The sequence below is a fragment of the Phaenicophaeus curvirostris genome, chromosome 1 (genome assembly GCF_032191515.1).
Source record: "Phaenicophaeus curvirostris isolate KB17595 chromosome 1, BPBGC_Pcur_1.0, whole genome shotgun sequence".
NCBI lineage: Eukaryota > Metazoa > Chordata > Aves > Cuculiformes > Cuculidae > Phaenicophaeus > Phaenicophaeus curvirostris.
The window spans coordinates 76,164,415-76,190,220 of record NC_091392.1 but is presented as its reverse complement, the minus strand read 5'-3'; the positions used below and the strand labels follow the sequence as shown (position 1 = coordinate 76,190,220).

The 25,806-nt window shown below is 39.8% G+C and overlaps 1 protein-coding gene across 3 annotated transcripts in view; it reads right to left on the bottom strand.

Moving 5' to 3' along the window:
* The window catches only part of RIMKLB (ribosomal modification protein rimK like family member B), a 49,727-nt gene that overhangs the window by 5,724 nt on the left and 18,197 nt on the right, over positions 1-25,806 (bottom strand). For 2 of the 3 annotated variants that reach the window (XM_069864717.1, XM_069864708.1), the window contains exons 4-5: positions 4,162-4,392; positions 2,214-2,300 (exon numbers count right to left, since the gene is read on the bottom strand). In XM_069864717.1, the coding sequence (XP_069720818.1) occupies positions 2,214-2,300; positions 4,162-4,392 (318 nt within the window). Of the gene's footprint in view, positions 1-2,213; positions 2,301-4,161; positions 4,393-8,137; positions 8,178-25,806 lie in introns of those variants that run through there. The other variant, XM_069864727.1, reaches the window with a different exon arrangement.

The window sequence follows — 25,806 nt, the reverse complement described above, 5'->3', positions numbered from 1 at the left end:
GAGTACAAAAATCAATTGAAAAACTGCCTAACTAACAGAACAGAAATGCAGCAGTAGCAGAACTAGGAGAAACAATGTGCGAAGAATTCCACCAGTGCTAAAAGCCCAACTGCAGTAAAACTATGTGAAAGGAGGTTGTAGCAAAGTGGGTGTTGGTCTCTTCTCCCTGTTTGCTAGTGACAGGACAAGGGGAAATGGACTCAAGATGCACCAGGAGAAATTTAGGTTGGATATTAGGAGGAGTTTCTTCACTGAAAGGATTGTCAAACCATTGGAATATGCTGCCCAACAAGGTGGCTGAGTCACCATCACTGCAGGTGTTTAAAAGATGAGATGTCATACTTGGGGACTTAGTGGCAGACTTAGCAGGGCTGGATCAATGGTTGGACTCTATGATCTCAAAGGTTTTTTCCAGCTAAAACCATTCTGTGATTCTGAGTAGCCTCTGCTTCATCAGGATTTAAGGTCTCCATAACATAGAACGTTGCTTGAGGAACAATGGAATTCTCACCACAGAGTATCAGAACGTAGGCTTAACAATCATGACAAGAAAGCAAAACCCTCCAAAGTGCTTTTTCCCAGTCCCAATTTTAGATCTCCTACAGGCACTTAATAATCCTGTTGTACTCCTATAATAGGATAGGAAGAATGATGCCTTGGACAGTAGTTCTTGCGAATTATGCAGCATCGTGTCACCTCTGCAAAAATAAGATGGGCACACTTGCAGCAGCAGAAAACTATGCAGAAAATGGGCCTAGAGAAGTACAACTTTTATACAACAGCCAATACTTATGATCGTGTTTTGCTTAGGTTTTTTTTAAATACGATTTGCAAATGGCTGTTCTTCAATTAATTTGAAAAAGTTTCCTCAACTCTCTTAATGTGAAAAAATATGTACTGTGCATAAATTTGCATTAAAATGCCTGGAGTTTAAGTACTCTAAAGCAAAACTTGTAAACATAGATGTACAAGAATTCTGGCTTAAAAACAGAGAAGAAAGTCAATAGCTGCAAAACCTATAATTATTTAGTAAATCTTAACAAGAGAGGGTATCAAGTCAAATTCACTGTCTCAGATACTCCGCAGTTGTCAAATTCAGCTTGCTGCAAAGTCAAACTCCAACTTTGATTCATAGTTCCACAAGCATTTGTAAACCATATAAGCATGAATTACTGCCAACAGAAGCAGGTCTGATCTTCCTCTGCCCCAGCCTTTTGCTCACTTTCTGCTATTACACCAACACAACCGTTTCTGCGAGTAAATGATAATTCACGTAAGGAATTAATCCAAGTGAAAATAAGCCAGCTAGGTTCATTAAACATCACTTCCTGAATCCATTTGCTACACAGCGTCAGAAATACTCATGCCAGCAGAAGAGATGCACCAGAGCAATGCAGAGGAGGAACAAACTGATGGACAAAAAGAAGAAAGAAGTGGTACCTTTATATTAAGACTTTGTTTAAGGTAACTGCTGGTTTATGATCTTAAACTTCAGATTCAGTCTCCTTTGCTTCTAGTATTTATTAAACTGCTTTAAAGTAAATAAAAACAGTGCAACCTCCTATGCAAGTAACCTCTGAAATGTATTTTACACCAACTGTCCTTCAGTAAATAACTATCTAACATTAAATAAAATTGATGTGTTGTTTCATATTCAACACTTGAAACAAAATACTGATAACAGAACAATTTAATCCAAACCTGCCGTATTACCACCAGCACTGTCAGAGATTTTTCTGAAAAACAGAGATCCAATTTGACAAACAGTACATGAGATTTTATTTAAATCAGAATCCTAATTTTAAGCAATCAAGTAAAAAAAAAAAGTCAAATTAGACTAAATGAACTTAGATTTAATTTCTTATGCCTGTTTAGGAACATACTTAAAATCCATATAGGCTTCTTGCTAATTCCCTATGGCCAGACCGTCCATCATTCCAGCTCAAAGCTTTTCTCACAGAAGTCACCAATGCACCATAATTTTGAACCCCTATTCCCTCTGCTACTGCATAACTAGGTTCTACTAAAACTGTTTCTCAGTGTTGCAGCCTACTCAATATTCAGCAGTTGAAGAGTGACAGAATTCAGATGTACCTCAAAGAAGTCCAACACCTAATAGAAGACCTTCTTAACTATCATCCCCTGACAAGACAAAAATCTTAAAAAGTGCTGCTCAGAATACTCCTTGTGCTCACCCCTGACCTCACACCCACCTCGGTGACCCCGCGTGTTCTTCACCACCATAGGGAACTCCAGCACTTCCGCCTCATCAATCATTTTGGCAAAATTCTCATGACCACCTGGCAAAAAGAAAACCAACAACATTATGTGCCACCAATATGGTGCGGCCAAATAGGGGATGTAATTGCCATACATTCCTCCCACCCTTACAGCTTGGATAATGCAGAAAAAACTGTCAGTTAAGAGGAACCTGGTCACAAGGTACGATCAGACTTCGAAGGTGTTTATGATCTGTGGGATACTAACTCCTACTTTCTTTGAAATGGAAGACAAGTTAACCAAGGTCTCTTGATCACAACCCCAAAAGGCTCAATCCTGTCTTCCAAATCTCAATGCCTCAACTCTACTATCTCATTACAGTTTCTCTCTTTTACTTTACCAATTCCCACCTTTTCAAATGTCTAGCAGGAAAATAGAACAGACGTGTCACCAGTAACAGTTCCATCTAAACTATCAACCAGGAAAGCAACACGGAATACAATGACAAGGAGATCCAGAGAGCAGCAACAACCCAAACCTTGTCACTCCAACTTCCCATCTCCCAAATCTCGTTTGCCCTGTTTCCTGAAGTAGTGCTTCAACCTTTTTGTCTCACTGCATCCGTAAGAACCTTAGAAAGTAGCTTTTAATGACTGTTCACATTATTATGGTTGATACTTTAAGGTTATCCAGGTTCAGTTCAATTTACAGAAGGCTGACCACAGTACAGGAAATACAGAAGAGAAAGTCAGCAGACAAATGGATGAGACTCCTCTAACAGCACGAGCAGTAAAGCGCAGAAGTCAAGCCAAGACACTGGTCACAAAGCCAGCAGCAGCCATTACTACACTGCCATGGATTTTAATGCATGTCATGGAATAATGTCATTCAGCACACTCTGTTTTTCTTGGCAAATCCTTGATACTTGTGTCAAAATAAAAAAAGAAAGAAAAAAATTAAAACATCATGCTTCTGTCAAATTCCAGAGGCAGGCACTAAAAGACGTGGCAAGGAGTTATGATCAGAGAAGTTCTGCAATTATCCCATTACCCATGGTCTTCCCTTCCCCCTCAAAAAATTAAGCTCGTGCCTTTTTCAAAGAGCTAGAGCAACGACATCTATAGAGAAAGAGTAAGTTTCTCTCAAATGTGTTTTCACAGTAATTGATGGATATAGTAATTCATAGTAATGGATAGAAACCCACATTTTTGTTTTTGTGAAGTTTCTTTGTGGTTTTGTCAAGTTCCCATTGGTGCAACCACACAAAGAGAAGGAAAGCACTGATGTTTCCCAAGAAGGAAAAGAAGGTTGAGAGATATCTGCAATTTTTAAGTATATTACAATTAAAAGTAGAAATTCCATCATGGTAGTTCAGATAAAGGTTCTTCTAATCTAGCACTCCATCAGGAACCACAGACCCCAGACGCAGGCATAAGAAACATTAATAATTAACTGTTCTGGCAGGAACAAATCCCCAAACAATTGCTAAAAAGTCAAACAGGTAGGCCTGTACTCTCTTTGTTCTTTCACAAGAACTAATGTATTTGCAGATTTTTTTTCTCATATAGAAGTTCAATCTATCTTCAGGTTTTATCATAGTCTAGATCTTTACGGTACAATGACATTAGTTCACCAAGTTCCTGTCTGCTACTTCAGGCAACTGGAAAAGTGTTCAAAGTGGCTTAGCAGTAACAGCCAAAGTCAGTTGCTTGCAAGTTGAAGTACTCTTCCCAAAGCACCACAGCTAATCAACAGAGCCAAAACCAGAATCTGAGTGTTGCGACTTTAATTTCCTTTTCTGGTTACTTAACATTCATCTGTGGAACTACCCTCATGGTACTGTACTCTACGCATTTCCAAAACTGAACTCCTATCTTTTGCACTGCAAAAGCATAAATTCCAGTAAGCAATTATGCTATCCTTTTGTTCCAAGAGCCTTACCATATGAGAAGGTGTCTGGAAGAGGCACACCATGACCAGCAAGTTCTTGGAACGTCCAGAATTTGTTGACACAGTTGAGGATGGCTTGGGGACGATTCATCAGTCGACAGCCCATCTTCTCTAGGTGACGAAGGACTGTGATATCACTGTCACTCTGGACCCAAGGTGTTGGTACACGCACAACCACCACTTGCGGATAAGCAGTAATGAGCTCCCCATTCACTCGGAGGCCTAAACATGGAAGAAAACATCCCCATCAACTACCAGGTCTTCATGAGAACATAAACAGGTAAACAAATACTGCACTGCACAATAATGGATACAAAAGATACCAAATTTCAACAGCGAGTGTTAAAACAGCACTACTCTCCCTACAATGCATAGAACCACAGAATCATTAAGGTTAGAAAAGACCTCTAAGATCATGAAGTCCAACCATCAGCCCACAATCACTGTCCCTACTAAACCATGTCCCAAAAGTGCCATGTCTGCACGGTTTTTGAACACCTCAGGGACAGCGCCTTCTCAACTTGCCAGGGCAGCCTGTTCCAACGTTTCACTGTTCTTTCAGTAAAGGTATTTTTCCTAATGTCCAATCTAAATCTCCCTTGATGCAACTTGAAGCCTTTTCTTCTCATCCTATCATTAGTTACTTGGGAGAAGAGACCAACACCCACCTCATCACAACCACCTTTCAGGTGGTTGTAGAGATCAGTTAGGTCTCCCCTCAGCCTCCTCTTCTCCAGACTGAACAGCCCCAGTTCCCTCAGCCATTCCTTGGAAGACTTGTGCTCCAGCCCCTTTACCAGCTTCATTGCCCTTCACTGGACACATGCCAGCACCTCAATGTCCTTCTTGTACTGAGGCGCCCAAAACTGAATACAGCATGCAAGGTGCAGCCTCACCAATGCCAAGCACAGGGGCACAATTACTTCCTTTCTGCTGCTCGCCACACCATTTCTGGCCACCTGGGCCACTGCTAGGTCATGTTCAGCTGGTTGTCAGCCAGCACCCCATGTCCTTATCCACCAGGCAGCTTTCCGGCCACTCTTCCCCAAGCCTGTAGCACTGCATGGGGTTATTGTGACTCAGGTATTTGGCCTTGTTAAACCTCATACAGCTGGACTCAGCCATATAATCAAGGCAGCCTGTCCAGTTTCCTCTACAGAGCCACCGTACCCTCAAGCAGATCACCTCTTCTGTCCAATTTGGTGTCACGTGCAAACTTACTGAGGTATCACTCAATCCTCTCATCCAAATCATTGTAAAGATACTGAACAGAACTAGCCCAAATATTGAGCCCCAGGGAACACTACCTGTGACCAGCAGATAAGTGGATTTAGCTCCATTCGCCACAACTCTTGAGGCTCGGTCATCCATGCAGTTTTTAATCCAGCAAAGAGTTCACCTGTCTAAGGCACAAGTCCCAAGGAGAATGCTGTGGCAGACAGTGTCAAAGGCTTTACTGAAGTCCCTTCTGTCAGTTGTGCTATTTCATGTTACTCTTAAACCATATGAAACCAGGACTAGGCAAAGAGTAGACTGTATTAGGACACACAATCTTGGGCTCCTTGCCAAGGTGAAGGTCCTTTTTTACAGGTTGATACAACATCCTTTCTATTGGTATTAGCTGCACACAACACTCACATCAGCAGTACCAGTAACTCAGGAGGTTCCTGCCTCATGTCACTGGTTCTTGCCTACACACCTTCCCCAGCCCTGCTGTATAGATCCCTCTGTGGTATCATATGACCCTTAAAAAATTAAAAATTAAAAAAAAAAAAACCAGCGCTATTTTAACACAGATGATTTCAACAACTGATCTAGACTAAGTAAGTACTCAAAAATAACCTCAACAGGGCAGCACCCTGTGAGATGAAGGCAGGAAACAGAAAGCAAGCTTTGCCAACAAGACTTATGTATTACTTAATCATGACCTACAGCTTTACAGACTGCATCTGAAAAGAAACACTGAAAGCCAGGCTGCAGGAATAGGAATACGACAGTGTTGGACAAGAAAGCATCAAGCTCAATGAAGACAAGTTCGCATGTGATAATGGGAAAAGACAAATAGGATTTGCTATACAGTTTACTTCCCTTATGTTCAAAGTAATACTGTCAGACTTCAGCATAAAATACACAGCGCTGCTGTCAGCATCTTGAGGGTTAAAGAGAAGGGAGGTAAGCTTAGAAATCACACTGTATCAGCATTTCTGTGCATTTGAAAGGCCAGCTGTAGCTAGTCAGACCTAGTCCAAATTAATTACCTATTAGCTCTATTCCAAAGATATTCCTTTCCAAACAGCGACTTGCATCTACTCAACCTGAAGACACATTGCCAGGCAATATATTTAATTTCAAGGTGCATTTGAATTAATTGGGGGGAGGGAGGGGAAGGGAGGAGAGGGAGTGTCCCTCTCTCTTTACTTCCCATTTTCTTTTATTTTCCCAACCAGGACCTACTTAGAGATTCCCTTGGATATAGTGAGACAGCCACCTAACTTCCAAAATGGAACTAGAAACATGCTGCCCAGTCGGCAGGAGGACACAGAACCACACTCTGTAAAGGCCAAAACAGAACCATATCCACTACAAATTCCTTTTTCCAATCCCCATAGCCATAATTGCACAGAGATGAGAAAACATAAGCAGTCTGGTGCTCTGGCTGCTCACCTCATTAGCACCAAGCACTGCCGCATTGCAGCTGACATGACTTGCGTGTTTAAGCAAGCAGGCTTCAGAGACGCACGCACACCATTTTGTAGAGGCATCTCATGGAAGATTAAAAACACAACACTGCTAAAAACCTAAGCAGAATGTGAACATCAGGAAACAGACTACCATCTCCTTTAGCCAGAAAAAGAGCACAGATTCAGCATTAGTAAGATTTCACTTCAGACATGTATTTTCTCATTTAGGCGCACACCCAATTACATCCACTTTTTGCCACTGTAACAGCATGCTTGTACTGATTCAGGGGCAAAGTCTGTAACAATCATTTTTAAAAGGGCTGCATTTTCCACAGAGCACCAAAACTGCCACTGTATCTTTGTTGTGAACCAAAACAACATAGCTTTTTAATCTCTCAGAATCTATTTCATTGTTTTGCTTTAAAGTGACACTACATGCTCAAGTTTGCACCATAAAGTCTTAAAAACAGCAGTTCGAAAAGATGTATACACCTCACCTGAAATTCTCCTAAGTATCTGCCTTAGACTTGACTGTCAGACTGGTGTAAATTCAGCCAGGCCATCATCCCACCTGGAGTGACTTTCGGAAGTACAATGATGTTATCAACAGAACAATCTGAGCTTTTTTCCCAGATTCAATCATTTTCTCTGGTCTGGATACTGTTCTCCCCAGAGCAAAAAAAAAATTTCTCTCCCCTTACAGAAGGCAGTTTACACACAAAGAGAAGACCCTACTCAATGAAACTTATTTTAATTTGAATCACTGCTACTGACATGTGCCATAAAAATTAGCCGCAGTCTCCCAGCAACACAGTGCTGCAAACAGAAGCAGCTTTATTACAGTAAAAGGAGAGCCAGATTCTGCCATTTTGGAACAAGCCTGTATTCAGCATTTAATCTGAGACCCAGCAGTTAACAGTCAGTTTAGTGGTCATTACTGCTGAATAGGATGATAAAATAATATTTATTCACTATGATGGGTTGAAGGCAGTAACACAGAAGATATCAATGCATCCAATTAATTTCTTCTCAAAAAAACCAATTCATGCATGCAAAGAGGCAGAAAGAAGAAAAAAGATGTTTTACAGAGATGTTACTTGGAGTGGTTAAGAGATAATCAAGCTTTTTTTTTAAAAAAAATGGAAATGAACTCTCTTTCCCTTGCAGTAATAGTACCCTCTTGGTCCCGGAACAGTAGCAGCTGAGTTATATTCATAGCTTCCTGCACACAATGAAGTGACCTCACGAACACACAGAAGGCAAATGTTCAGATCATACAGAAGTACCTTGACAAATAACAAGTTGGTCCATCTGCTGGCTTTCTCAGTGGATATCCATGACATTGCAGACATGGCAAAAACACAGCTGTGTAGCCCTTTGAAGAAACAATGCTGAGAGCCAGGAAAATGATATTTCATGCTTATCTAATATTATGAACTTTACCAACATTTAACAACCATTTCGCCAGTGCCCAGAGAACAATTCCTTAGGTTATCATGAAGCATTTGGGAATTCCTTAGCCCTGTGAGAGATAAAGACTTTTGCATTGGGATATCACACTACAAAAACACATGTAAATTCTGTACTTGAACAAGACCAGTTCTTTCACTCAGTACCGGCTTTCTTTGTTCTTCTTCTGCAAGATGAAACTCTCCAAAATATAATATGGTAGACCTTTAACATCATAAACCAAATACCACAGTATCCAGATGAAAGTGCAAAAGGAACTTCTGCAATGCAACTGTCATCACCTGGCGATGAACTTGACTGGTTACGCTACATCCCTCAGAGCTGAAAAGCCTCAAGCTTCTCACAGACAGCCCAAAGTAGCACATAACAGAACTGAATGGACAAACACACTATTCACCACCAGTTGGCCTAATCAGTTCTGCTGCTTTTCATTCCCAAAGAATAGCAGGCAAGTTTAAAGTGCAAAGTAAATGGTCTCTGCTAAAAAGGCTTATTTTGACCCTAACAGGTTAGAAGCCATCACGCGAACCCACCAAGTCCACAGAAGATGGACGCAGCATTAAATTCTAGTGAAGACAGAAGAAAGAGGTAGAAACTTCTACTGCTGTTACCAGTGAGATCGGAAGACATATCTAAACCATAAGGAAGTTCCTGAGATAGTAACATCTGTCATGGTAGATCCTCCTTGCTTAGCAAGACACTCAGGACAACAGCTGACTCTCAACTTTAGTATAAGTTTCGAATGGATGCACATACTTTGCAAAAAACACAAAACTCTGGAACTTCCCAGCCCTTATTCATGCATGCGGGGGTTTAGTATCTTCTGTCTTCTACCCTATGACAAATTTATGTCATGATCACAACTACTCAATTAAAAAGCCTCACTCTTAAGAGAATTATCATTTAGGTGGCACACATTTCAAATTAAATGCCTCAAAACACAGACATAGAAACAATACCAAGTTATCCTGAGTTAGCAAGTTGCTGCCCATCAGCTAAGACTCCCAAGTTGACTATGTGCTTGTTTACCCTACAGCAAAACACAAGGCAAAAACCTTAGGGCTCAGTTGAAGGGATTGTACAATAATGAATCTCACTACACAGCTGGGACAAGCTAAGCACCCAAATACTAGCGTAACACTTATCCTGCAAAGCCTGCAAGCCTAACACACTTCTGCAAGTCAATCACAACCACAGCCAGAGTATACAAATTCTTACACAGCAGCCTTGCAATCAGTAAGCATTGGTGTTTCATCTGTTACCCTTCCTCCTTGTGCTTTAGAAACTCTAAAAAGCACTTCTGCACTGATGGCATTACGGACAACTAAAAAGGATCAAAATGTCAAGAAACTGGATGGCTTCAGAACATCATAATTCACACCCAAGCACTATTTAAAATTGCTAGACATTTTTGAAACTCTAGCCACTTTGCATTCTACTCAAAGCCCTTCCAGGCCCTTCAAGAATCAGTTCATCAGCAGATTAATAGCTACTGCAAAGCAATAGCACATGTCAAGTTCGCATGTTATGAGTAATTTTACTTTCAGCTGAAACCATGCAAATATTTTCACAGAAGGAACCTATTTTCAGGAGACAGGTCTAAAATCTCAAAGATTTGCAAGGACACCAAAAATACTTACAGAGCTTTTATAGATGACATTATAGCAGACATCAGGCATTTTTAATAAAAATAAAATCTCAGTAATATCTAATAAAATTTCTTTAAGTATTTTTGTTCAAAATTATGATTTCGGAAAACAGTAAAAAAACACAAACTGGATCACAAAGACCATGAAGTACTTCTGTGAAGTGACTGTAAGAGCCATAGCCAACAGCTTAAATAGAATGGTATGACATAAAGCTATGAGCTTAAAGTATTTAATACACAGGCAAAAGATCTGAGTAGGCTTACATGTAAATCAAATTACTGCTATCAAGCTTCTATTTTTACACAATTTGAATAATCAGTATTAATTTATCAGACCATGATAGATGAAAAGACCAAAGTAGCTGGGAACATCAGAAGCTATGTAGCCCAGGCAAGAAACCCAGCTGGCATAAGAGTAACATTAAGAGTAACAAAGAAGAAACTTTCACAGACATACTACATTTACTTCTATATGTACATTACAAAAACCTAAATCGGTAAACAGGTTTCCACGATGAAGAACAAGCCTTTCAATCTGTGCCTGAAGACAACCAATAACTGCCATGCTACCCATGGAAGTTCATGACCTATCATGTCACACTTCTGATCAAATGGATCAAAAGAGCAGGAACTATGCACAAAATGTGGGTTTGCAGAAGCTTCCTATTCAGTCCTGCCATGAATCCTGCAACATAAAACATTTTAGTCATTAAGCCACCTTTTTGCAAGCTGACTTCCAGTTATACACACTCCACAGAATTTATCTGAGAACTGTGTGACTGCCAAGTGCCCAAACATGACATTAAAAGTTAAATTATTCTTTGTAGAATATGGATCACTATAAAACGAGTTCTCAACTCTGCAGCCACATCTGCCACAAGCAGCCACTTCTCAGAAGAATTTAACTTCAGTGACTGCTTCTGTCTTTGGCAAAACCCCTAATAAATGCCAACTACTTTCAAATACGTCTGAAGGGCAACGAAGCTGGTGAAGAGTCTCGAGAAAAAGTCTTATGAGGAGTGGCTGAGGGAACTGGGGCTGTTCAGCCTGAGGGAAGACCTTATCGCTGTCTACAATTGCCTGAAAGGAGATTGTAGCGAGACAGGTGTTGGTCTCTTCTCCCAAGTCACAAGTGATAGGATGAGAGGAAATGGCCTCAAGTTGAGCCAGTGGAGGTTTAGACTGGATATTAGGAAAAATTTCTTCAAGCATTGGAACAGGCTACCCAGGGAAGCGTTGGAGTCACCATCCCTGGAAGGATTTAAGAGATGTTGTGGATGTGGTGCTTAGGAAGATGGTTTAGAGGTGGACTTGGCAGCAATTAGCTTAATAGTTGGACTTTATGATCTTAAATGACTTGCCAACCTAAACAATTCAGTGATTCTGTAAAATGAAGCAGGAAAAAAGTGTTTCAGTATTCATACAGATCCAGTGTGTAAAATACACCTCTAATAGGCGTAGCATACATGTGCATGCTCCATTCCAAAAAATAAAATTTGAATCAAATTTTCAAAAACACTTAACATACCAGCTTCCATCACATACCCAAAAGAGACTGAAAACTTCCAAAAATACTACTCAGATTTTTCCTCAGGGATACGTATGTATCCTGAAGTTCACCAGCTCTCTCAACTTCGTTGTACCGATTTATTCATCCATTCATACACTGAGTTGCTAATACTTCCCAAATGAACAGTCATTCAGCAAGCAGGCTATAATGACTACAGCTTCCATCACACAAACTTTTCCTCGAATTTTGAGGACATCACATTCTGCTTCCTGCCTTTCCTAATTAATCAGTTGTTCTAACAAAAATCACTGAATTTTTTTACAAACCTAGACTCACTCTTGTCAAAACAGAGCATTACTATTTTCGGTTCATTCGCCATCCCCATACCTGTCAGCCACAAGACGCTGCATAATATTTGTCACGAGATGCTGCATAATATTTGTGCCAAAGTTCTAAAGTGTTTATAATTACTTACAGTTTACTTGCAGAGAATTAAATGTGTTTCATCCTAATTGTGATATAAAAATAAGCTTGATATTCAAAAGGGAAATATCCCAGGGGACTTTTACAGCGGATTACTGTCAATAACAAGATACAACTTCCCTCACCAAATGCAAACACAACTAGATCTCTAAGATTTTTAAACTCAGCATACTTTGAACATGCATTCTGCCAAAAGTGTGGCAGAATTTAGGAGTAATTAACAAAAGCAGAACTAATATTTACAAATACTATACCTCAAAAACTTGCTGCAATACATTGATTAAACTTTACAGATCTTATAAAACAACAGTAAGCAACAAACTCCCACAAACTGAGTGATATGTAGTAAACCACAGCTCTTTAAATGCAATGTTATTTCAATTAGGATTTAACCTTGAAGATCAACTAAGCACCAAATTTTTAGAAATCCACCAATTCATTGACACCAAAATAAACTTCCCTCTTTGGAGTTGCACAGGCATTTTCTCCTCTGCATCGCTTACCACCTGGACAGCCACATTAAGTTGTGCACTATTTCTGCCAAATTTCACTGCCATGCAAAAGCCCCTTTGATATCTTGTATTACCAAAGCTGTTTTGTACTCTAGTGTACACAGAAACAGATTTCTACAATAGTTCTGTGCTAGGTGCTTTCAGCTCATTCTCTCTCCCTTCCTATCCTACTTACTAGTTTTTTAAATCAAATTAACAAGTGCTGGCATTTAACCTTATAGGTTTAACACGACCCCAGTCTCCTCCTCCACACAAAATTAACTACAAAGGCTTTCTTGCCATGATACACTTCCATAGCTCAGCAGTTCAAATGAAATCACACACAGAGACAAAGCTGATCTCTCTAGAACAGTACTATGCCATTCTGTTCTGAAACAGAGAACAGAAGAAAAAGGAGCAGCTTCAGTTCAAAAATTCCCAACGCAAGCATTGTGAAAACTTTGACAAAGGCCCACTGCCACAGCTCCAAACAGAAAGCATGCAAGGACCCCAGTTAAACCAGCCTTACTTCATGTCCCTTCCTGGGCTCGGAGGAGCTCTTCCCTTTCCCAGGAAGAACACAGAATTATTCTTAGAAATGTATGGGCTATTGAAAATGGTGAAAAACTTGCAAAGGACAATGATGCTCAAAGTGCCTATGGCTATTCTGGATTAGGGGTTCTTTTCAGGCACAAGGGGAAAACAAATTAGATATCTATGTGTGCACCTCACTAAATCAATAAGCAGAGTGATTAAGGCTAGATCTGTGTTTCTGAGCTACATTTCTAGTCGCAATACATTGTTTCCTTATAAGAGTTTCTTCTCTAAAAGGAGAAAATTCTTGGCCAGAAGAGAACTACAAATGCAAAATACAAAAAGGTAACAGGGGAAAAGCAACATGAAAGGAAACTCTCAAAAGAATTTAGAGTAAGTTCTAACAGTACTTTCCATGTTTGCTTTACCAGCTTCTCTTCGACGATAAAGGCTACAAAGTAATTCCAAATTTATGCTCAAAAGTTTCCTGGTAGAAAGGGTTTGGGTCATTCCTTTAATATATTAAGATTACACATTTATTAAAGCAAGGAGTGCCTTTTTCATGCATGATTACAATTCCCAAGTTTGACAGTAAAACAGATTATTAACACCAGTAACCACAGTCAGGAAAAGCTTGCACACCAGTAGTAGCGAGACTGTTTCGGTGCTAACATACTGATGCAAAGTCTGTGCAGACCATGGGAGAGGAAATGCTGTGCCATAGCCTCAGTAACCTCATCTGCTAAAAAACAGTACAAAGCGATGCTGATGAACTGGGGGGAGATTAATGCAGTTTCTCCAGAAATGTCCAGAATACTCCATAAGGTGTTGGTCTTCCCTAAAGATAACACAGAAATCTTCGGATCTAGGAAGACCTCATAAAACACTGATAAGTCTCCAGAAAAGAGAACTGCTCAAATAAAGCATGCATTTTCATGTTATTTATCCTGGTTCATTTGTCTGCTGCAGCAAGAAGTTCTCATCTGCTGTACCCCCATACTCCTAATTCTCACCTTGCATCAGACCTAGTGATCACACAACCATAGAGGAAGGCAGATCAGCTTGTTGCTCGGGGTGTGGGAGATACAGGAAAAAAAAGATAAAAATAAAATCAGTGATTATTTTTGCATTTGGTAACTAGCTAACTCAGCTCACTGAGTAGTCATGAAATCACTAGACTATGAGGGAAGCTACAGGAATGCTTAATGTGTGAGGGGATAGCCAACAATTCCTTTCAGCAACGGTCTGCATTTATGCTTGGAAGCATTTTATCACGGCTTTCACTTAATACTGTTGCAGAGTCTCATTAAGACCCAAGTTTGTATTCTGCTCCTAGTACTCACGTTCAATCTCCTCACACTACTCCTTCTTTTGTGCTAGCAGCCTGGCTGAAAAGTGAATCAAGATGAGGGAATTACTCTGAATTAATACTAAACACTTCTTCGTTTTACCCCAGATCAATTTCTAAGTTTGGTTTGTCTTAGAAACTAAATATTTTAACATTCTATGAATCCTCTGAAAACACAACCAACCCCTCCCAAATTAAAATGAATATTAATACAAGTCAAAGGCAGCAGGAACCAGCTCTAAGAAAAAAGCGGGGATGAGAAAGACAGTTACCTGCCTAGGAAACAGACACGTGGCTAGAGTAGACCATGAAAAGCTTAGCAAGTAGTGAAAAAATGAAGCTTAGAGAATGGTTACTTGAGATCTGAATTATAAGCTGTCCTCTTCTCCTCTATTTACCTCTCCCCTGCTTATCTGATCTGCTTTAACTGACAAAGGAGTAGCATCCTAACGCTCATCCAAATGCTCATCAGAGACTCGGTAGCCACCACAGCTAAGATAATATAAAAGTGAAGACACAAGGAAGCAAAACAAGAAGACCATGCTCTGTCATCAAAAGAAAATATTCCTATACCCATCTCTCTACTGCTTGCTCTTTGAGCTTTGGTACCCGCATGCTTGCACCACAGGCCACCTCAATAAACCTCAATGTTAGAACATTAACAGGTGGAAACAGGTGGGGCTTTTAGAAAACTTAATTATCTTGTGAGCAGAAGATCAGTGGAAGTGACTCTACAAGGAAGAAATGACAGTATAACTGGGAATATGGGTGTGAGAAGGAAATGAGGTCCCCATTTGGAAGCCAGGAGCTGTACATTCAGCAAGGCCTTACGATTAAACTTTTACCTAAAACCACTGCTCTGCACAGACCACATATTAAAAGCAGAAATAGACATCTACTTTTAATCCAGATACAATATTTTAGTTTCTACATGTTCATAGGACTAGGACTTCTTGCACCTAGGTAGGATTTTTGTACAATGGTTCCCACTAAGATCTCCGAACGTCTTGGGTCAGATAAGCATGCCTTGCAGTGTTCTGTAAGTCCAAAGCATCCTCAGCTGAAAGAACACCCTGTCCTTTCACGAGGACAAAAAGCCCCCAAGACTAACCCTATAGCTCAGGAACCAAGAACAGGACAGGAGAGATAAAGCCATGATTATAGAACATATTCTGATCTGTCAGAGTGAGACAAGGCTCACAACTCGATCGCTTCACTCAGTATGAGTGGACATGTGTTCATGTTCCCTGTTGACCCTCAGTCAGAAAACAACAGTGTGCAAGACTCAACAGTGAGTCAACATCAAGTTTTTTGTGAAACACAGGAAATCTACAATAGAAACTTTTCAGTTATTAACTGAGGCTTATGACAAAGAGGGCATGTCTTGCGCACGCATCTTAGAATGACTGAAATTATTTTCAGAAGGCAAAAAAAGCATCAAAGATGATGATCGCCTAGACCACCCACCAATGGACAACACTGAGAAAGTAAATGATGCGATTTGAAAAGACAAAAGGTTGGGTGCCTGAGCAGTAGCTGAGAACCTTCATTTGGATAAGGTATCGGACACATTCTAACAGAGTAATTGAAAAGTCTGTGTAAAAATGGTTCCAAAAAAGCTGTCAGATTAACAAAAATAACATTGCAAGGAACTGCATTTGGATCTTTTGCAACGCATTGAGGATGGACCACATTTGTTGAATCTGGTAACTACTTGTGATGAAACTTGGACATTTATGTATGATTTGGAAACCAAACAACAACAAATGCAGTGGAAGTTAGCAGAGTTTCAAAGACCAAAAAGAGGACCCATGATGCATTCAAATCTCAAGGTCACGTTGATTGTTTTCTTCGATATCCAGGGTATTGTGACGGCAAAGTGGGTTCCCGGAAGTCAGCGGGTAAATCAGCAGTATTATATTGAAGTCCTGATGAAACTGCATGAACAGGTGAGAAGGAAACAACCAGAATTGTGGAGAATGGGTGGATTTTGCACCCTAAGACAACACACAAGCCTGCAATGCTTTGCCTGTGAAGCAGTTTTTAGTCAATATTAACACCATCGAGCTTGAGCACTCACACTATTTGCCAGACATGACTCCTTGCATTTTCTGCCTCTTCCCAAAGATCAGGTCAGTGCTCAAAGGATTCCACTTTTTGTTGGTAGAAGATGAGAAAGGAAAAACGATGGAGATCCTCAACAGCCTTTCAGAAAATTATCTGCAGAATCACTTTGAACATTGGGAACATCATATGCAGCTGTGTGTTGACTCAGAAGGGAACTGTTGTGAAGGTGATCATAGCTGATTTTCTTAATTTGTTAAATAAAAACAGTTAAAGGCACAGTCTCTTTTCTTTTTTTTTCTTGTGTCTGACCTTGTACATCATCTATCCAGAGCCCACCAATACTGACCATCTTAGAAATAAGTACTGGAATCTCCCTACCCTCAAATGCATAAAGTCATAAGCATTAAAGGATCCCATCCTAAAATGCATGTCTTAAATGTTAGAGAACAAGAACAGAGACTAAATGTATGCAAACTAACCTCAATGCAAACTCACTCCACTCTTAACAGCCAGTAAATCTCTCCAACATTCCAAATGTCCAATTTGTGTTCATTTTAAATAGGAGGTAAAGAAAAAAATTAAGGACACACTTGGAAAAAAAAATTGGATAATTGGAAAGGTCTTTCCAAAAGCAGAAAGAAATCCAGAGGAAGAATTCACGCAAGCCAGAATGGCAGAGGATTCTCCTCCCATCTGAGACGAATCTAAAATTTTTCCTGCAATGCCAAAAGTCTACTAAATTACTTTAAAATGCATAACTTACGTGTCTCAAGTCTCTCTGCTACCAAACAATACCTCCCTTCACCTCAGTATTTCACCCTTTTACTATCTAAGCAAACTGGTCAATGGAGAAGTAGTCCATGTAAAAGTTGCAACTTGTAACAAACGTGTATCCTTCACATCTGTCTCCTATAACACAGAAAACATCTAGAAACACTTTAGCGTTGTCAGAAGCTTTTAATAAATAATATCCAACTTTTCCAAGGGTCCCTAAACATGTTTGACTGAGCCTGAATTTTAATGAATGGAAAGATACCCTCAGCTAACAGTTTTGACCTGTCATTCCAGTCTAAAAACTTTCTAGTCAAAATTGCATTAAATGTATTAACTGAAAGCACCTACTTTGGAGATAAATATTTGTCTTTCCTAAAGGAAGGAATTCAACCATGATATTTCAGGAAAACTTTGGGTTTAAAACTGACCCCAACGCTTGCAGAGATAACTCTACCTCCAGGGAGATTCTGCATCTTTTGGGGTTTTTTTTGTGTGTCAAAGAAAAACTTGATTTACTCAGATACAGCCTATACAACAGGCGTCTCTTCAGGAATACAATATTTTCCTACACCAAATTTAAAAAAAAAAAAATGTTGTTCTAGACCAAAAGATATAACACAAAATTTCTTAGTTCTGACAGACATTAACGTAAAACTATACAAAACAGAGCTAGAAAAGGAAGAATCCCATTTTTCCCACATTTCTGTAAGCTCACTCAGTGAGCTCATTTCCTCTTCCCAACTTCAGAGGGTTAAAACTAAACCGCAGTACCTGCATGTGTGCTCCATGCCCAGGATGTAAAGTAAATACAGGTGTAACACTGCAGTACCATTTCTTACCTGTTCTGGATGCAGAAGCTTTTATTTACTGCCAAAAAGATGTTAGCTAATTAAGACATATGCTTAGTTATGTTCCCTAATGAAGACACTTCACACCAGCTTTAACTATCTTCAAAGGAAATGCTTCTCAGAATTACACAAGTCCTTCCAATCAGAGCAGCTAAACAAAAAAATCATGCAGTGGTAGTATTGTACTCACAGAGAGCAGACTAAAGGAGGCAGAAGGGACATCCCCTACTTTCAGCTTGGTTTGACCTTTGAAGGCAACACATTGAAGAGATTAGCTATCTCACCACTGAGCCTACTAAACACTACAAATTGATAAATATCTTTATGTGTGTTTACTCTGGACTACAAATGCTAAAGATCTTTGTCTCCTCTTTCCTGAAATAAGCATTTGCCCAGTTTACAAAGAAACAAAAACCACTGAGAGGTTACCGATCTCATCACAAACAAATCAATGGCAGAGATGAGAAACAAAAGCTTTTTTACCAGCATAAGGTGTGACGAATCTCCTTAGTTCATTTATCTCACTCCTCCATAGGTTCCTCTAAGAATCTCCTTTAAATATTTGCAATTACAATTTTCTTCAAGTTGTTCCACTTTACAGCAACACAATTGGAGAAATCTCATTAAGAAATTGATCTTGATCCATTCTCGCTAACAGAATTTGTATGTAATTTACATACACTCCTAGATCCTGCTTCTAACAATTTACAAAGATTAAAAATTCATAGAGGAAGAGATATAACTTCAATGTTGTACAGTTTGGAAGATGCAAGCACAGAAGAAGGAGAAATGAACACCTCTTCAGAAAACCCCGTGTCGCATAAAAAGCGCCCATGTAAGGTTGTGGTTCTGAGACAATCTGAGTCACTCTGTTGCTCCAACAGTTTTACTCTGCAGCCCCATGCAATCCTGCAGTGGCATGTAGTACCATCCACTCCCGAGAGCTTGGACTAGTGCCCATCAGACCCACTGGTGAGCAGGTAAGCTTCCAACACCAGCAGGAAACCATTCTGTTATTTTGTGGAATTCAATTTCTGCAGGTATTGCCAGCCGAACCAGTTCACTGTATGATTTGATTAATCCAGGTGTCAACTGCAACAGAGGAGGCTGGATCACAGCAACGACAGAAATGATCTTAACAGCTTAAATCGTCAAGATAGTGCCTTTTTGAGACTGTAGAATTGTCTATAGCAAGATTTTTTACATGTACAGCTCTATGGTCACCATGCTAGCCCAGCTTCCAATTTTGTAAAAACAAGCTTGTCAGAACAATTAATCTTTCTCTAGCTCTTGCTCTCCCATCCATTCTCTAGTGGCTCCCATTCTGCCATGCAAGAAAAATTTGCAGCAAAATTGCTATAAAGGCCCAGCTGCCAGCCTTCTTCAAGCATGACAAACAATTACAAGCATTAAGACATGCGCTTTACACATAGAGCATCCCTTAGGCCTGCAGCCACAGACCTTATCCACTTCAAACCAACCACAAAGGGCATGCACTTTCAGAATCCTGCCTCACCTTTAGACCCAAGCATGTAAGGAGGCGTGCACAAACAACTATTTCCTGGGATCCTGAGAAGATTGACAGAAAAACAAAAGGAAGCAGGATATGAACATGCACATCTCATGAGCAGCTGGATAGTTTGTGTGTCTGGAGAATGGATAAAGACATTTTCAGAAGGACAGGCTGTGAAAGTGCAGAGATCTGTGCTTCAAAGGAGTGGAACCCATACACATAGTTTGCTTTGAAGTGCACAAAGCTAATCAAGACGCTAGTACCAGATACAACTTGCAAACACAGTTGTGACCCCATATTTGGATTTTTTCCACCTAAAGGTGGTCAAGCTTTGTCACAGATCGTCCTGAGAGGCTGTGAGGGGTTTATCCTCAAAGATATTCAAAATCTGATTGGATAAGCCCAAAGCAATCTGGTCTAACTCCAGAGCTGGCTCCAGTTTTCAAGTCCGCTGCTTTAAGCAGAAGGTCAGTCCAGATGACTTTTAAAGGTCCCTTTCAATCTCTATTCTATGATTCTCTGTGGCATTCATACTGTGGCTGTAACAGTAAAATGGATGCTCCATAATGGACTATTTCACAGTTCAAAGTAGATTTGCGAGTTCACTAGGAAACATACTTTCTTTCTTTTGCACAATCAAGATCATCTGTCAATTTTCACAATCATTAAAAAAGTAAAAATAAAGTTTTTCATGCTGAAAGTAGAAAGCGCCTCTATCGCTCTGACAGTTGGGAGGGGGAAATACAGTCTGATACACTGATCGCAACAAAACTTGTGAGGAGATTTAAAAGGAAATTCAGCATATGGTAAAGGCAAATCCTGTTAGGAAAGCAAAGTAACAATAGCGGAATATAACTGTGAAAATTTTACTGTTAAACTTTAAATAAACAACTGAAAACTGGTCTTGCTTACCATCATTCTGTCCTTCTGGTGGAAGCGGTCACCCAACAACACAGTCCTTCACAGAAAGATGAAGATAAAGTCCCCTTTATGGGAGCGTTGAGTTTGGATCTAGTTTAGTGGAACAAGCAAGGGCTACTCCAAAACCTAGTACTCTGTCTCACAGGGAATAAGTGAAGGTGGATTGCAACCCAGGCGAAGGAGGGCTAAACCTTTAATCGTAGTCTACAGGATATTCAGAAGTATCATCTGAGTCAGGGCAACAGGGACACATAGTAATATTAGCAAGAGAATTTGATATGGCCTCTTTCATTATTAATAAACCCCTTCTTCTTAGAGAAGTAAAAGGCATAATGTAGGAATGCAAGCCACCCTTCAACAACATGAAGAAGTAAGATTTGGATGTCTTTGCTCTCCAGTGAGCTAAAAGATACATGCAGCTGGTGCAGGAAACTGTGGAACTCCTCAAAATAATTGTAAAATCATAACAACCAACTGCTTCTACCATGGCAGGCTCAGTCAGGTCCACTAGTGCTCCCTTCCTGCTTCATATTAAGAAAAGCAACCCAAAGTATGGCATCCTGCCTGGCCACAGAACTAAGAACATAGCTTGTCCTGTGTATCTGTTCCTCATCCAGGAACAGAAGGTCCAACACTGCATGTCAATACGCAAAAGTAATATATCACTTTTTTATATATATTGGAAGACATTCCTAACCATGGAATACAGCCTGTAAAGCACTCCATAAAATATGAAATATAAACACTGAAAGAAGTGCTTTCAAAAGAACCCAAATAAACAGAATTCCAGGAATGGAATAAGCCATTTTCCAAAGCAGCTGAGAAACACAATAACAATGGGGACACGCCAATTTACATATCCATGAAACAAGTATAAAGGAGAACAAGGTATAAACACAACCGCTCCAGGTATTTAGATGGGTAAAATAATAACTACTAAGTCTCACTGATGGGATACTTGTGTATCTTGAATGTAAATATAACCATTGACAACTATTCAAAGACACAGTTTTGGGTTACCTAAGTAACTGGTTATCAATCCATCATTCCTACTGAGGCCACAGAGTCAAGCACATAAAAGTTAGAAAAAGCCACAACTAAGGATATGTCTGTAGCACTGATTTGCTACCCAACTCATATATTGTCTTCAATTACAAGAACAAACATTATTTTTCTCCCACAGCAGTTATCTGATGCACACAGGAGGCAGAGCACTTAACCAGTTCCTCAGCACTGTTTTTTCTTTCTTATTGTTTGGTGTGTAGTCCATGGATTGGTGTACTGAAATCCTTGCTTGAAACACATTATTATTAATTTCTTCTTGTGTTGTATTCATTGTGCTTATCACAGTAACATCTGAAGCCTTCACAATCTAAATTTATTTTGTCAACACCACAGGAAACCAGTGATGACCTACTGACTTCCCATATGGGGAAGTGAGTATTAAAGAAGGAATTCTAGGTGCCACATTTGGAAGACCATAACTTCTCAGTTGCTGATGCTGCACCAATTACTTTTATTTGTGGATGCAAGGTATTCAGCAATTTCACAAAGCTGATCCTAGTATCTAAAGTCTGGGCACCAAAGAAAGTCCAAAAATATGCAATTAAAGGCAATTTCTGAGCAGTCCGATTTAAATCACCAGACTAATATTTCTCTTCCAGCAGTGTTCCACTTCAATTGTCACAAATTCCTGTAGCCACAAAAAAGGCATCCTACAAATTGTTCTTTCCTTCACTATGCTACAAGTTAAGTTTCCAGAGAAGAACACTCTGTACTTTAAGGAAGCTCATGAAAAAGTTGCATGTGATTGAGTCATTTAAAACATAGTATCTGGAAACAAATACACAACAACCGAGACAAAAATACAAATTTGTTCTTGCCAATTTCTAATTTTGTGGTATTTGCTGTTGCTACTCATAACAGTACTTTACATTTTCAGATTATCAAAAGCAAATTTCATCACTTGGCATCTAAGTAACACATGCATCATGTTGGTGGAACAGGGCATAAGGGCTTGAACGGTTTCATCTACCACATAGACTTCTCGCACTTGAGCTGACAACTAAGTTATCAGCAGCACTGGGTCAGCAGCCTCTACAGGGACCAGCACTTAAGGTGAATGGACTCCAGTGCAAGCAAGTATTTATGTAACCAGCTGGCAGAGGAACATTCTCTGCAGGACAGAAAAGCTATGGAAGGCTGAATTCCACTCCAGGCACTTTAAGTCGGCAACTACTGCATGTGGCTACTTTTGCCCCAATATCTGACTCCCCACTCAAGCCCCATAGGATTCATCCCTCTAAATGTGCTTCCACTTCCTTTCTGCCACACCTTCATTCTATTCTCCATAGTTTTCCAGTTTATATCAAAACTACATGATTTTCCTACTGTTAAATAGCTTTTTTGATTACAATTCTGAATATGACCCTAACCACTCAGTTTGCTTCCTTACCTCCAAACTCATTTTCTGTTTGAGGCTCCTTGTTCAATTTGCATCTCTGCCCAAAGAACTTCCAACATACAACTCATTGTTCCCACTGGTTTCCAGCTCAAATTTCCTTCTTGAAGGAAGCAATTTCTTATCTAGCAGAAGTTTCATTGCAATCACTTCCTGTTCCAGCATGTTTACAAAGCAGGCTGCTTTCCCACCAGATTTTTCCCCACTGACACCACAGTTCCCAGTCCCAAGTCAGTTTCACTCTTCTTGTCCCTGCTTCATTTAAACGGTGATTTACTCCATTCAGGTCTTTGTGTCAAGAAAGGAGGTATAATTAACACAAAAGAAAAACCTCCATTTTAAATTGTGTGCTCAGACCAAATTGAAGTCCATTCCACAACAGACAAAGCCACAACAACGGAATCCCTTTTTTTGCATAACAGAAGGGTTATCTTTCAAAAGTTTTAGCTGTGAAACTTTAACAAATGTCTACAATGCTTAATAGACTATTTCTTGAAAGTCTAATAATTTGGGACAAATTTATGTCCACTTTTACAGGTACAACAAGCAAAAGCCACTTCAACCAAACTGAGTTCCTGTTCCACACTAGTTATCTCAAAAACACCCTTACAAATTCAGGGACAAATACAAAAACATATCCTTTTTTTCCCTCAAGTGCCCTCCTCTGACTGAATCACTTTGCTGAAAAATCCCAAAACTCCCTCAAAAAGATGTTTAAGACATAAGGGACAGACAGAGATGGAGGGTGCCTATTAATTAGGAAAAATTATTGCAATAGAATTTGATTTATAATGGAAGTGTTTGGCCCATCGTAATGTTAAGATGGGCGATATAAGACCCATCTGCAATATCAAGAAACACTTCATATAATCTTTCAGCAGATACAATATGTCACTTCAGAACAGAACCAGTACTAAACCCCAAAATTTCCCGGCCCAAATTAAGCAGAGTCCCAGTTTCTTATCAGTGTCACCTGCCTGGCCGACAAGCGAAACCGTGGTTTGGTTTCATTTCAGATATTAGAGGAAAAGCAAGCAATATGCTCTTCTTACTGGAAAGCAGGGAAGAAGGCATTACAGATTAGGACATCTCATCCATTTACCACCTTGAGTGTCTGAAATTATACTTTCAAATAAATCTGACTTTAACAGGACATAAACATAATGTCAGTACATCACCAATTTCACACATTCAGATGTCAAAACATAAAACAAGCAAATTAACGTAGAAATAGCGGTCTTCATATATACAAGCAAGCAAGTAGCAATCTCATCACAGGCATAAATCAAGTCTTCTACATACTGTGGTGACTTGGAAACATCTCTTAACTTCCCTATATATCGCTTCAGCACTGGTAGACATGACAAACAATTGCACTCCTGCTACAAAAATAATGCTAAGGATTTAATCTGTGTGTTCAAGAAGTCCTAAAATTTTCTGATTAAAATTATTTGAGGACTACTGAGAAAAACAGTCACAACTGAAAAAAAAAAATCTATGATCTCAGTCTCCAAAAACTACTTAACTTCTGATAGGTCAGACTCTTCCATACTGAAATAACATATATGTTTATGTTCCATCATGGTATTTGATACCGACACTTTATAACACACTGACTGAACAAATGGCCTCAATACAGCAAAAACAAACAAAAACACTAGAGGCTGCAATTCCTTTCAGTACCAAATTCAATTTGTTCTAATCTATCCAAGTAATGCTTCTTGCAAAAATTAAATCCTCAGATGATTCTCAACTGGGTGATCTAAGCAGCTTCAAGAGCTAATTGAAAAATAAAGTCAATAGTTTTTTATGGGGGTGGGGGAAATCAAGAGAATCCATTCATGAATTAAGACCTTCACAGTACTACTTGGAGCATAAAAAGAAACTTGGAAGATGCAGCTTGACTTTTCACACTAGGTTCACAAAGCTATTTCGGCGCTTTTAACAATGCACATTTGGTGGTGGCTGAGGTACTTTTTTAGCTTATCATTCAAGGACAGTTACTTGGATATGGAATCCAAACACTGACACAATCATTAGGCTATACAGTCTTCCTAAATTGGTCAATTTCTGTTCATATCAATCTATTCTATTTGAGATCATCAACTCCAACCACACCTGTCCACTACTAAACCCTGAGCACCTCGTCTGCCCATCTTTTAAATATCTCTGGGAATGGTGACTCAACTACCTCCCAAAGGCAGCTGTTCCAGTGCCCAATAACCCTTTTGGTGAAGAAATTTTTCCTCATGTCCAATCTGAACCTGCCCTGATGTAGCTTGAGGCCATATCCTCTCAGCCTATCATTAGTTACTTGGGAGAAGAGACCAACACCCACCTCCTTTTAGGCAGTTGTAGACAGTGATGAGGTCTCCCCTCAGCCTCCCCTTCTCTAGGCTACACAGTCCCAGTTCCCTCAGTCGCTCCTCATAAGACTTGTTCTCCAGTCCCTTCACCAGCTTTGTTGTCTTTCTCTGGATGTGCTCCAGCACCTCAATGTTCTTGTAATGAGGGGCCCAAAACTGAACACAGTTTTCGACATGCAGCCTCACCAATGCCGAGTACAGGGGCACAATTACTGCCCTACCTCTGCTGGTCATGCTGTTTCTGATACAAGCCAGAATGCCATTGGCCTTCTTGGCCACCTGGGCACACTGCTGGCTCATGTTCAGCTAGCCATCAATCAACACCCCTCAAGTCCTTCTCTACCAGGCAGCTTTCCAGCCACTCTTTCTCAAGCCTGCACAGGGTTGTTGTGTTCTAAGTGTAGGACTTGGCACCTGGGTTTGTTGAACCTCATACCATTGGTATATCTACCAGGCCAGAGATGCAAATATTGCATCTCTAAGGTCAGGATATGAACTTGGGAAAAAATACACTTGTATTC